Below are 14,732 nucleotides of genomic sequence, written 5' to 3' on the forward strand. Positions count from 1 at the left end.
TAAACATAAAATAATTAAGAAATAAATTAAAAAAATAAATAACTTAATAAAAAATAAATGCAATAAATAAATAAATGCAAAAATAGATAAATATATTTAAAATTTAATAATAATATTAATTAATACATAAATAAATAATGTAAAATAATGAAAACTCGGGTCGTTATACCTGTATCAACCACAAGAGGTTGCCAGGGAACAATAGATTTTCCATATTTATTTATTAAAAAAACATGCGTATATGAGTTGTGAGACAAAAAAAAAAAAAAAGACATATCTGGTTCTGGTTGTACTTTTTTTAAAAAACATTAAACACTTGAAAAGGAAGCTCTCTGCATCATTTTATTTTGTAAGGGTAACTGTTGGTGCTTCCGGTCGTCAGCTTGACGCAGCTCGGTCCTTCAGCGGCTCTGAGCAGAGAGAGAACAAGAGAACAAGAGTCCAGCTGGATACGAGGATGATTTACCTTCACACACTGTTGCGCCTTCCAGGATACTCCGGATAAAACATGGCAACTACAGTTTTCACTCTTTGGTAGAAATAATTAAAGAAAAGAAGCTTTGGGTGATTTTATTATTAGCAGTTAAAAGAAATAGTCAACTGAGAAGCGGCTGAAGAAGTTGGACGTGATTTACTGAGGGTGAGTGTGACACCAGTTTTCACATTTTGTTCCTCTGATATTAATTTGTAGAGGTTTTAACAGTTAAAGCTGGTGTTTGCTGTGAGGAGGATGCTGATGGGGGCTGCGGTTAGAGAGGTTAAATACGGAAGAAGGATGTGGCATTTTACTGAACACCTTGTAAACACACAGAGCTTCTCTGTGTGTGTGTGTGTGTGTGTGTGTGTGTGTGTGTGTGTGTGTGTGTGAAGGAGACAGTTGCTGCTTTATTGTTTTTTTTTTTTAATTAATTTTATGTTTAATTTAAATTTTACAAATCCCTAAATGATTACTGTTTACATTCATCTCTATTGGCCACTTACAGGACAGGTAATTAGACTTAATGACTGAGCTCACTCTGCTATTATAACAAGTATCAAACAGCTCCCATGCTGCTTTGCTCGTCAGCCAGTCACACTTCTCTCTTTCTTATGCTTTGTGGTCTTGTAGAGAGGTGGCTTAAAGGTGTGGATGTGAGGTGTGACTGGGTGTCTTCAGCAGGGTCAGTACAATAGGGACCTGAACAAGGTTGCCAGGTCTGTGTGCATCATCCTGCTATATATTAGTCCATGCATACCACTCAAACATACAGTATAGTGCTGCTCCACCCTCCTTATCACAAAGTGCAAAATGGTCCTTGTATAATGACTAAAAGGGAGGTAATGTGGTCTTAATAGCAGGTCCAGGTTGTTTGCAGCTGCAGTAAATAGTTAAAGTGGAGATGGTTCAGCAGGTTATGGCATCAGCAGCTTGAAAGACATTAAAATTATGTTTTTTTTCCTGACTGCAGCCTTGAAAGTTAGTGTTTCTAGCTGAACTAAAACACATAATGGAAAAACATACTTTAATTGCCAGAACAAAATATAGCACAGACCTCATGACACAATGTTTTTCTCCCGTAGATAACAGCTCTGATAATCACTCCTGACAATTATAGGCAGGATATCCTGCTGTAACACCTGCCCTCATGCACTGTAACATCATAATTAGTATCTGTTAACGGTAGGTGCAAAACAGACATTTTGTGACTTTAATTTTCACGAGCTCATCTCGGAAATAAATACTTTAATTATTTCATCCATTCATCATCCATGACTGAATGAATAAAAGTATTTCAGCCAAGTCAAAGCGAGCTTTTCACCACCTGTGAATGGCTGAGTAAATGAATGAAAACATTACACTGGTATTCTCAGTACATCACCACTACCAGTGTGACATCACAGGAGCAGACCGGGAGGAGCACGCTGGTTATGACACATTAGTATCTTAGCAACAGACAGCATCCTTTTTAGCTTGCCGCTCTGAGAACAAAAACACCTTTATGGACACAAGGTGCTGTGCTGTTTATCTGTCCTTAAAGCCTCTAGGAAATTATTTCAAATATGACACAAGTTATCACTGAGAAAAACATGTTCAGACGATAGTTTTTATTACGCTCAAAAAGTGTTTCAAGACATACATGTGTCTTTCTCTCATGCCTTCTTTTCCTTTGCCTGAGGCTTCTCCATTTTGGAGGTTCGGCGGTGACTTTGATCTGTGTGTGTGTGTGTGTGTGTGTGTGTGTGTTCGTAATGTTTAATACTGGTTATTATTGGGGTTTCCAGAGGGCAGCCATGACCTACACCAGGGTCAACCTGCATGGCCTCACATTCTGCGTGTATGTTTACGGCTCTGTTTAAATCTTCCTCTGTGGGTATTTCTAGCCAAACAGTACCATTAGTCTAATTAAACTGAAGTCTTTAGGGCTGTAAAACCACAGGAGTGAAGTACTTACTTCTGTACTTTTCCCCTTCTTTTTTGTTATTTTTCTGAAAGAAATAAACATTGAAATGTTCCCTAAATTCAACAAATTTCAAACACTTTTGCAACATTATTTTATGATAATATACTTCTGTAAATCTCTGATTTCTGTAGGGAAATGCACACTCTGCCTGGCAACAGATACGGACACCCAGTGTGTTGCTACCGTAGCATCTTATTTTCTCCCTGCAGTGGTGTTTCTAGTAATTTATGATTTTGTCGGCTGTCGGTGTAAGACACACATAACCCACACTTGCTCCTGTAAAGTGTTACGTAAGACCCCTAACGAGTAACTGCATGTTATCCTGGACACCAGCCATCACCGTGTATGTAAACAACAACCTACAGTACAGTTTAATTCACAGAGATTGTGCTATAATTCTTTATGTTATATTATAGAAACGTCTTTGTTTATTCATTGTTCATTACGTTGAGGAGAGATCCCTCCCTGACCACAGGTTACCAAAGTTTTTGTGATATTTTTGTGCAGTTTATTATGGCAATTTTTTTTTAATTTTACGACAAAGAATGATCTACACAAACAAATTGGTACCTTTTTAAAATACATTTTTCAGAGCAAATTGAGCCTTTTTAAGCCTTAATTATAGAGATTACAGCGATAACAGGAAATGAAGGAAAGAGAGCGATGCCTGGGCTGGACTTGAGTTAAGGAAGTTGCAGGACATGGTCGGCGTCTGAAGCTTCTTTCACATGATAAGAGATTTGCTCTTCACTCACTGTGAGGTAGGGCGCAGAGACTTGCAGAGGCAGCAGGTAAAATATCTCCCCAAAAAGAGCGCAAGGAACGCCATCCACTGTTTCTAGGCAACAACAACAGTTGCAGCTGTTCTCATTGGTTGCGCTTTGAAAGGTAAGCGCCGGCAATAAGGTCAAAGTTGAAATAATTTGAACTTTGAGCGCAGTGCTCGCTGGCGCCACGCCAAGGGTAGTGCTTCCACCTAGTTGGGCGACACCGCTCTCCCCATACGAAAACAATGGCACTGCCAACACAGAGTGATTTTACATGTGTCGACAGCTTTACTAAGCTTCATGGGTTCCTCAGCCTTTTAAAAGCCTAAATTAGTTGAACATTAGTAAACAAATCCACTCCTGTATGTTGGTTGATGCAGAGATGGTATGTTGGTAATAAACTGCTTTTAATGTTTGATTTCATGTCTTGCTCTGTGCCACCATGTTTCTGTGTTTGTACTGTGTTTTAGTTTTGTGGTTTTTAGCCACGTTGGCGATATAGGTGGCAATATCTGTTGGTCGGTCCGCCCATATTACTGTCTAGACTGTAATATCTCAACAGCCACGTGACGGATTGACATGGCATTTGGTACAGACATTCATGGTCCCCAGAGGATGAAGTCTACTGATTTTGGCGATCCCATGACTTTTCATTTAGTGCCACCAGCAGGTAAAAGTTCTCAGTTATACAGTGACAAATTTCAACATCTACTAGACAGATTGGAATTGGAATTTGTTCAGACATTCATGGTCCCACAGAATGTGTCCAACTGAGTTTGGGGATCCCCGAATTTTTTCCTCTGGCGTTATCAATTTGATATTTTGAGTGAAATGTCTTGACAAGTTTGGTTCTGTACAGACAGTCACCCTCAGGATTATTTGTAATAAGTTTTGTGATCCCTTAACTTTTGATCTAGCGCCATCATCAGGCCAAATTTGTAACATGTCCAATAACATGTCCATAACTATTTAGATAATGGATTACTCATTTTTCAAGCAACAATACCGAATTTGATAGTTCCAGGTTCTCAAATGTGAGAATTTTCTGCTTTTCTTCAGCCTTTCTTTACTAAAGTGATTATTTTGGGGTTTTGGGCTGTTGGTCACACAAAGCAAGCATTTTATGACATCACCTTGTGCTCTCTAGGACATTGTGATGGGCATTTTTAATTTTTTACTGTTCAAAAAAATTTATCTTTTGAATGAGAAAATAATCTGCAGATTAATCAATAATGAAAGCTAGTAATGCAGCTAATCCAATGGTTTATGACCAAATACTTGCAAAACTAATGACACTCCCACCAGCTTCTGCTTTACTTTGTGTTTAGGCTGCATCCACGGCATCACGGTCCCATCCACCCACCCTAGCCAATCATGAACCGAGCACAGCCATAGCTTGTTAGCGCAAGCCACCTAGCTGCTACGTTAGCACTACAGTAGCTGTTTGGCTAGAAAGACACAACAACTAACCATAATATCTCTATAACTACATTTATGATCAAACTGACACATGTTCTATTGCACAGACTCAAGACAGTTATGGAAAGTTGAAGTTACATCTCCTCTCTCGAACAATTCCCGAGCCTCCGGCTGCACGACTGCTTCACTCAGAGCAGCTGTCAGTCATCACATCTCATTCCCCTTTAATAGCATCAAATAAGAAATTAAAACCAAACTTATCAGAAAAAATTAACACTAGAACAAATATCAGCGTGATGAGAACTACCTAAAATGACAGAAACCATCTTTGGGAAAAATGTATTTGACGTGTACTTTGATTTTTTAGTTTAGCCCATGTCCCATCTGCTAACATGGAGGGGACGGGACTGCAGCCAGCCACCAGGGGGCGATCAAGATGTTTTGGCTTCACTTTTGGGGAGCTATCATGTCGTCCATCTTTATACAGTCTATGTAACACACTAAGCTATAATTACACATAAGAATGTTTGCATACTTATGCATGTAGCTCAAAGCACCACTGTGCCAAGAAACAGCCAGTGTGAGCATGTAAGGAAACTAAAGTTTATTCTACTTATTCCTCTGTTTTCTTTCCTCCAGGGTAATTAACTGTGACCTCAGACCATGGCCTACACTCTAGGCTCAACCACTGAGGGCCAGACGCGAAGTGTTGGACCTCAGCACTGCGTCACTCGGGTGGAGCTGTCCGTCACCGCCACCAGCCTGCTGGACCGAGATGTAGCCTCCAAGTCAGACCCGTTCTGTGTTCTCTTCCATGAGGTGGATGGAAACTGGGTGGAGGTAAGGATGGAGGGATGATGGGATAAGAGAAAAAACTGACAGATGGCGAGAGAGATGTGGAGGAGGAGATATATTAGAGAAAGGTACAGGAGTGAAGAAGAGGCATGTTTTGTTTTAACAAAACAGGTGGAACAATGGAGAATAAATCAGCAGGGGGATGAAAATGGCAGATTGAGGAGAAAAGGCTGAACAGTGAGATAATATATTAGTGTTCGGATCATAGGGAGTCAAATCCATTTCTGGTGCTTCTCCGTGCTGTTTGCTTCAACTCCATGGAGGTGGAGAGAAGAGGATAAAAGGGAGGCATAAATAAAAAGAAGATTGAAGGGAGGATGGAAAATTTGAAAAGTGTCAGAAGTGCTTTCAAGGTCGCGTCCACCATGCTGGCTCCTCTAGCAAAGAAAGACTAGAGGATTTTGTTTGTTGTCTATGTTCCTTTGCCGACATTATATGTTGTGAGCCAGATCCACACTCATGATGTCTTGACCATCTGGCATGAGCCCCGGCGTGCTGAGCCCAGTAGGATGTTGCAACATTTGTGAGCGTTCTTCCAACGTTGGTCTGGCACCGCGCAGACGCCATTAAGGATGCCAAGTTAATGATATAAAGTTCCACGAGTAGGTTCCATAATGGGCCGATTTTAGCTTATTGCAGCTATATCTGTATTAGTGTATATGTCAGCCGACAAGTAACAAGACTTTTATTTTAAACTATACAGTCTATGGTTTTTACAAACTAGTACAAATTCAGTATACAATTTGTCTTTTAGGTTGCACAGTTAAACCTTATTATTTTGTTCACTATTTAGTTATTTTTAATAGGGCTGTCAATCGATTAAAATATTTAATCGTGATTATTCGCATGATTGTCCATAGTTAATCACGATGAATCGCAAATTAAACGCATTTTTTATCTGTTCAAAATGTACCTTAAGGGGAGAGTTGTCAAGTATTTGATAATCTTATCAACATGGGAGTGGGTAAATATGTTGCTTTTTGCAAATTTATGTATATATTTATTATTGGAAATCAATTAACAACACAAAACAATGACAAATATTGTCCAGAAACCCTCACAGGTACTGCATTTAGCATAAAAAAAAATGCTCAAATCATAACATGGCAAACTGAAGCCCAACAGGCAACAACAGCTGTCAGTGTGTCAGTGTGTTGACTTGACTATGACTTGCCCCAAAAACTGCATGTGATCATCATAAAGTGGGCATGGCTGTAAAGGGGAGACTCGCGGGTACCCATAGAACCTGTTTTCATTCACATAGAGGACAAAGGACTGGTCATGCCAGTTTTTTTCTCGACAAAATATAGCATAATTTAGGAGTGTTTTTCAGCCTCCTTCGCGACATGCTAGTTTGACATGGTTGGTACCAATGGATTCATTAGGTTTTTCTACTTTTATATGATGCCAGTATTTTCACTCTAGCTTTAAAACTAAGCCCACTACAACCTAAAAATCGCAAGTTGCGTTAATGCGTTAAAGAAATTAGTGCTGTTAAAACTGATGTGCGTTAACACGTTATTATTGTGTTAACTTTGACAGCCCTAATTTTTATGTAAACTGCTGAAAACCACACAATGTGCTTGTCAACATTGTTCACATAATATGGGATGGATGATTCCCATGTTTAAGACGTCTGAACATTTACTTCAGCACAAAACTCCATATGGTTGTATGATTGCAGAGTTGCTCATGTGAGGGGTAACAATACTGACAGTATAGCTCTATCACTTAAATTTGAGTTTAAGAACCTTTGATGATGGACCTTCGCTGACATGAGGCACCCATGCTTTTTTTGGCTTTGCGGTTTCAGTCATAATCATAACTGGGATGTTGACATGAATGGAAACTGGCAGTTACAGTAACACGGTGGACCAGAACTAGCAATCAAAAGTGCACTTAAAGCCCCTGCACACCCATGGTAAAGCCACACGTGGTTATGATTATTTTGTTTGATTAGACCTCCTCTCAGGACTGTGTGGGCAGGCATATACAGTATGTGCTTCACTGGCATGTCCATGTCTCTCCTGTTAGCTTTATTGCACCTGTTAGGGCAGGACAACTACAGCTGCAGTAAGTGAAAACACCTGTGTGGGTGTTCATAGCTTTCAAGCCTCTTTAAGTGTTCATTATACTGTCCACAAGAAAGGTAATGAATTCCCCCTCAAAATTCAAGGCTTAGTTAATGATCAAAAGTAAATTATTGCTTGGTTGTGTTGGACTTCTTCCAAGTGTTTGCTGCCTCAGTCCAAAGACATACAGGTTAAAGGCTTGGTCACACCAGCGATGACATTTCACGGCAAAATCAATTCATTCCAATGAATTAGTGCATCCGATTGAGGAGGTGAAATGAACTGAGAAATCGTTCCACGTAGAGTTCAACTTGGCAAGCATATTCATGCCGTTGACCAATAGTAAGCCATCTTGACGGGGACAAAGAGCCTTAGAGTCCAAAATGGAGGAAGCTATCATAGATTATTAGCTGTGTTACACCATTCACTTTTATTTAACCTCCTCTGTCGGAGTAAAAACTCTTCCACAAATTAGGAACCGTTAGCAGGCTGTTATTAGACAGGAGTTGATGGTACGAATACATCTTTTGAATTAACTGTGTGAACTTATTTTCATGTTAGCGATCGAGCTACTCTAACAAGTTTGCTAACAACTAGTTAGCAAGCTTGTTAGGTCGTAATCTCTATGACCAGATTCTGCATTTATATGTAGAATCTGTAGGCAACGGCACAAAATTTCGGTACCGGAAGCGTTGTGGTTTCCATTTGTAGTCCGAGTAGTATCGAACAATCACGTTCGAGGAGGCTTTTAGTTGAATGCTGGTAAACAGTACGTGTGGAGAGCAAAAGAGGCGGAACGCATTGGCCGAAATGCAATCTCGGAACCCATCGTCTATCGTCCAACGACGATTTATCTTTTTATTGGTTTAAATTTAGCTTATAAACTGGCTACTTGTGAAACAGTCGGTCGTACACATCCTCTCTCAACTCCAACTCCATTATTGCCTCTCAAGTTGGTAATCGGACTGTAAACAATGAGCAGCGCACGGAAGAGGAAGTCTTTGCCTGGATATCCGCTGGCTACACTGGAACCCCCAAAATATAGCCCCTTGCCCCTAGAGGCTTATCCGTCATCCGACCGGAAGCCGATGGGTTCCGATATTGGTTAGGTTATAGAGCTTTAGTTTCCCAATTTAATAACTTTGTATTGAACGAAATGGCATGGGCAAGTAGATAGAAAACTGGAGAGAAAATAGAGAGACGCTCCGAGAGAGACTGAGAGAGTGACCAGCGCTAGTCCGGCCGAGCTGGCTTTCATGTAAATGGTTAGCTCACCAGCTACGGCAGTTCACCAACTAACCCTTTGAGTAGTCACTATGTCACCAAGCTTCCGGCCCCACCTATTTTGGATGGACGAGCAAATGTCACTTTGTGGTGTGACCACCGCTTTAGCCCGGTGATGGACTAACAACCTATCAAGGATGTAACCCACTTTTTGCCCCAATGTGTGCTGGAACTGGCTCTGCTCCCTGACAACCCTGCACAGAATAAGCTGGAATAGAAGATCGAAACCAGGATTAGTTAAGAATCTAAATTAATGAGCGCTGTCAGAACTACAATCAGAATTGATTATATTTAAACAACACTTGACCACAGGTTTGATACATAGAGCTTTTCAGTGGTGCTGCATCAATCAGCAGTTGAGTTGAGTCCAGGCACTTTCTATTTTGTGTTTTCTATTTGGGGAGCCTTATCCCTTCGCTTTAATTCTGTGAAAAAGATGTGGTGTGAATGTATGATACACAGTATTTTCATAGAAAAATAAAAATATGGGCGCTACGTAGAAGCTGCCGAGGAGGAACATGGTGATGAAGTTTTGGTGTGTGTAGGCTGCTGCTTCAAGGCTTTCTGTAGCGAACAGCTGGTCAACAGGGCAAACTAGCTTTTTGTATGTGTGTGTGTCTGTGTGTGTGTGTATGTGTAGGCGAGTGCCTCGGGTTGTAGCTAGCTGTCGGTCAGCAGGGCATGTGGCTCCGATGTGAAATTGCCAACGGTTACTATGGCAACGGGAAGGGAAACAAAAGCTTAGTGCTCCTGGAGTGAGGGAACGATGGAGGAGGCGAAATGAGACCCGAACCTTTTCTCGGATATTATCCGCAGCCTGCTCTTTCTCTCACATCCCGGCTTTCTCACTTTCTCTGATCCCCCTCCTGTTAGCTTTGTTTTCTCTCTACCCTCCTTTCTCCGATTGTCTTTCTCATTTCTGTCACCAGACTTCCCCTCTCTGTCTCTCTCACTTTCTGTCTATCTTCGTCTGTCTTGTGAGATGGAGGTGTGAGAAGCAGCTGGGTCCTACAGGGGGAAAGAGAGAGAGAGAGAGGGGGTAAGAGTGTGAGAGAGAGGAGGTGTGAGAGAGGGAGATGAGAAAAGGGTGGAGGGGAAAATTAGCGATAGAAAGAGAGGATTGAGAAGGAGGAGAGAAAGACTGAGATGACAACGTGAGTGAGCGACAGATAGAAAGAGGAAGTGAGTCTGAACAAGACGAGATTGAGGGAAAGTGGTGAATGAATGAAACCGTGATGGGGAATTATGATAGCAGCTAAAGCTGGTGTTAGAGAGGCTTTAAAGACCATGATAGGCCTACAGAAATATGGATCTCAGCTATGTAAATGACGTGGCACCCAGTTTGCAGACTGCTTTGGCTTTTTTCTAAATTCCTTAAAAAAAATGTTTCTCTCCCAACTGTAAATCCTCAAACTAATCTCAACACGTGTTATGGACACAGATATACGCCTGTAACGCTGCAAGTGAGAACTCACATCCAATGTGATGTTGTACCATGTACTGTAGGGATGTTAAACTCAGTGGGGTTCAAAATCACATCTTTAGTGCAGCCTTATGTAGCCTTGTAATGTCATTTGCTGGATCCGTTTTGGTGATATTGAACCATGTTTTCAATGATATTTCTGCTTTATCATACACATTTAAATGGAGCTTCTAAGGGAAGTAAGCTTAATGAGCGCACACCGGCTGTGACCGCTCTGTCCTCCGCGTGGCGATTATCTCATTAACGTTATGGTTCCCTTATAGTGTTGGGTTTAAATCTGAAATATTGCCAAATAGGCGCTTTTGCTTTTTGCTTCGCGTCGTCTTGTCTGTCAACTCTCTCTCGTCTTGTGTGTGTGAAATATGACACCTTCTGCTCTGAGCTGAGACTCTGTATGGAGCAGATGCATTCACGGTCAGTTTACAGCATCCATCGTCCGACTTTGTATTGATAACACGGCGCTGATACGCCAAAATGAAGTAAATGGGTTTTATTTCTGTAAAAAAAAAAAAAAAAACATTGGTGGGGGGCGGTTCGTACGTAAAGTAATCGGTGTGTGCCCGACCACCGTGTAACACCGATAACACCGACTACCGCGACAAGCCTAGTCGGGAGGGGGGAATCGGGACCAAACTCGGCTTGATTCTCGTGTAGTGTGTATCCGGCATAAGAGGGGAGAGCCCTAGTGAATAAGCAACGGGTTTTAGTGTTAAGGTGTCGTAGGCACCTGTTGTTGAAACACTGTAACTGCAATTATACTGATTGTCCAAGTGATTCATTTTTAACAGCAAGTTCTCTGATGTGTGAGTCTTTGAAACCATTTGGGCTCGTCCCTTTGATTCAACCTCCTAGCATTGAGCTGTTCAGCTCTGATGTCTCTCCATCTATTGAACACTAGACACAGAAACTATACTCATGATATTCATACTGGTTATTAACAATTTTTAAATTCCCACACGGATGTACACACTTAGCTCTAAGCCACACACACATTTACCATAGTCACAAAAGTCCTTTTACACACAGACAAAGTGTGAATTAAGCTTTAGGACTATAACAATCACATCCATGCTCGACCTCACTTTAAACATTTGCAGATAGTTTTGAGCAGTCAAACAACTTTCCAGTCAACACCAGCCAACCCCAAAGAATTGCGAATCAACGAATAAGCCCTACCGACAAACAATGGGAAAGAGTGTGCTCATAAAGGAGATGGTAGAGCACATGATGTTATTGAAGGTTGTGTGATATTTATTCTTCAGGTTTGACTACAGTGTTAAGACATTCTTGTTATCATAACCCTGCGGTAAGCTATTGTTGCATCCAGCTGTTCATATTGTTATTATTCCACCATTTGTATCTCAGAGGAAAAGGCTTGTTTCAGTTGCCTGTTTTGTTGGCTTCTATTTTTTTGTTTTCTTTTTATCCGATAGTAAACATGTACGGATAAAAAAAAGAGGCTAGAAAATGGATGAAGTGCCACAAGGGTCTGATTCATTTCCATAGTCCGGTGAGCCAGCTTCAAATCCAGTCACACAAATATGAGACATGCACTTGAGCCTGCCGGGCTGCCATGATGCCGCACCAATATCAGTTTTTAAGCCACAAAGTGCAGTCATACTCCTTTGCTCTCTTCCCATGCGTCAGACAGATGGATAAGTGCTGTAAGCACTGTTAGCAGGCTGAAGTTAAAACCCTTTTCCCTCTGAAGTAGGTCTGTAGCCTGTCTCTAAGTTCTTCAGTAATAATTTGTCAGAGAAATGTAACATATTTTTTAAAAGTAATGACATGTAAAGGGTACATTTTATAGAAGTACCTTATGCCTATACAGTTATTTGATACTACTGTATACTAAAAGTGAAAACACTGACAAAATCTCATGTCAAACAACAGTGGAGATTGTCAGCTGACTGATGACAGATTAATCAGGACAAAGTGATGTATATTTTCCACTGTGAGTCAGTGCAAACAGTTGAGCTGCACACTAGAGGAAAATAAGAAAAGAATGAATGAACAAAGAAGATGAAAGGGGGAGGAGAGCAGCTACATTGTAAGCAGCAAAACCAACTCCTGATGTACCACGTGTGAGAGAACTAGTGTCCACTGAACGGGCCGTGAAGTGGAAGTTGGTGAATAAAGCAGGGAAATTGAAATTCTACATTCCCCAAGTGCCTTCAATAAAAGTTAGAGTGTATAAAAGCCTTGGAGCTTGGAAAAGCAGATTACAACGATGCTGGGCTCTGTGAGGCTGTACTTATAGGCACAGCGATGCTTTGAGCTAAATACAGATTTCACCATACTGAGATGCAGCTGTTTAGTAGGTGTACTGTTTTACCGTTTTCACCATCTTGCTTTAGCTTGTTAGCATACTAATATTTGATAATTGGCACAAAACACAAAGTACACCTAAGGCAAAATGGAATGTCATTATTTTGCAGGTATTTGGTCATAAACCAAACTATTGGAATATTTTAAAAGACAAACAGATGTTTAATGACCAATATATGAATGCAGATTTAAATAATAAAAAGACATGCCCCTCCCTCCCCCCGAATAAATTATAATGGATTTATATTATGAAATATTATAATATAGTTTTCAAAATGTTTAACTTAAACCACAAATGTCTACATCATTGTGGCACTAAAAGAGAAGTCAGGGGTTTACCAAAGTCAGTACGATTCATCCTCTTGGCAGATCAGGAATGTCCACAAAAAATGTCATGGCAACCCATCAAGTAGTTGTTGAGATGTTTTGGTCTGGACCAAAGTGGTGGATCGACCGACCATCATTAATGGCACGCCTCTAAAAAGGACCACTAGTAGTAGCTAAGTAGTAGCACTTTTATTCTGTGTGTGAGCTCGTTCAAATCAGCTCACTTAAATTTAGCACTTGGCAATTTTTAACACTCATCTCCAAACACTGAAACGCCACATCACCGAACACTGTAATTGAATATGACAACAAACAAAGTAAAGTGCTTTGTTTAGTGCTTGTTAATCAGCAGAAGCACAGATGCAATTCAGTTTTGACATTTCATGGCAACTCCGGTCTACCAGTGCAATGACCATTCAAAAATGCTTTTTATATTCACTTAAATTCAGAAGTGGTGACAGGCTAGACGTATACTGACCTCATCTAATGGTGGATAAACACACTATGCAGTGTGTTCAGGGTGAGTCAGACTGGAGAGTAGCTCGGCCAGTGAGTTATTAGTCATCCAACCACCTGGTTTAGAGGACCCAGAGCAAATAACATGACTCTCACAGTGCTCTTACAGACTCCCACACACTCTAATCTGTCTGTGTACTGTCCGGGCTATTTTTTGGGGCCATCAGAATTCAGCACTTGTACTACCTCAAAGCTCGATCCACCTGGGAAAAGTAGTTGAGGACGTGAACAAATTAAGTTGAAGGTTAAACATTAACCTATATTAATCTTTTTATTATTATTATTTTAACATTGAATCAAATCACTCTGTAAGATTCTGAGTCTTTTGGTCTTTTTTTATCTCTTTGGCTTGGTTTTACAGTATATTTACCATGTCGATGTCACCATAGTGCACTTTCACCAAACTGTTTTCATTACCTGCCCAGCACCTCATGGCCGGACAGACAAAGTTAGCAATTAGCTCGGGAATATAGCAGCTAGAGACCAACATATTTTGCGCTGTTCTCAACAATTGTTGGATTGTCCTCAGGATGCATTGTAATATATTTCGTGATCCTCTGATTTTCCAGCTAGCGCCCGCATCAGGTCAAAATTTTAACTTTTCTAATACTTTGGTTTATGACCAAATACATGCAAAACTAATGACATTCCCACCAGTTTCAGTTGTAGTTTGTTTTGTGCTAATTAGCATGTTATTTTTACTCTCATCGTGAACATGTTAGCATGCTGACGTTAGCATTAAGCTCAAATCACCACAGTACCACGGATATATTAAGAAAAAATACAGCCTCACAGAGCGGCGGTAAACTCTTTGTCTTGTTTTTCACGCCTTGGTGGAGAACTAGAGCACCTGCCAGGTTTCTTGAAGAAAGAAAACAAATTTATGTGCACAAATGATTAAAAACACAGCTGCTAATAATGGGGTGCCTACAAATACTGAATTCATTCTTTCGTATTAATATCGTTGGGATATTGCATTTATTCGACCTTGACCTCTTCACACTTTTCTATAAAGGTTCTGATGCTATCTGGACGTTGTTTCAGCAGTACTGGCCAGCTTTTACATTACATTGCACAGTGGAGTCTTTAAGCACAGTCATTTTAACATTTCATCACTTGTGGCTCTTGTAGTTCATTACTGGTGATAAGACGGAGACGCTAAATCCAGCAGAGTGTTAAATGCAGTAGACTCCAGGCAGCCAGACATTAAAGTGGGATCATCCTCAACTCAGGATAGAAG

The 14,732-nt window shown here is 40.6% G+C and overlaps 1 protein-coding gene across 1 annotated transcript in view; it reads left to right on the forward strand.

Moving 5' to 3' along the window:
* The first annotated feature begins 401 nt into the window (after nt 1-401).
* cpne2 (copine II) overlaps nt 402-14,732 on the forward strand; it is a 56,972-nt gene continuing 42,641 nt past the window's right edge. The window contains exons 1-2 of the mRNA XM_037766604.1: nt 402-640; nt 5,267-5,467. Of these exons, the coding sequence (XP_037622532.1) occupies nt 5,291-5,467 (177 nt within the window). The 5' untranslated portion in view covers nt 402-640; nt 5,267-5,290. The remainder of the gene's footprint in view (nt 641-5,266; nt 5,468-14,732) is intronic.

This window comes from Sebastes umbrosus, chromosome 4 (genome assembly GCF_015220745.1).
Source record: "Sebastes umbrosus isolate fSebUmb1 chromosome 4, fSebUmb1.pri, whole genome shotgun sequence".
Classification (NCBI taxonomy): domain Eukaryota; kingdom Metazoa; phylum Chordata; class Actinopteri; order Perciformes; family Sebastidae; genus Sebastes; species Sebastes umbrosus.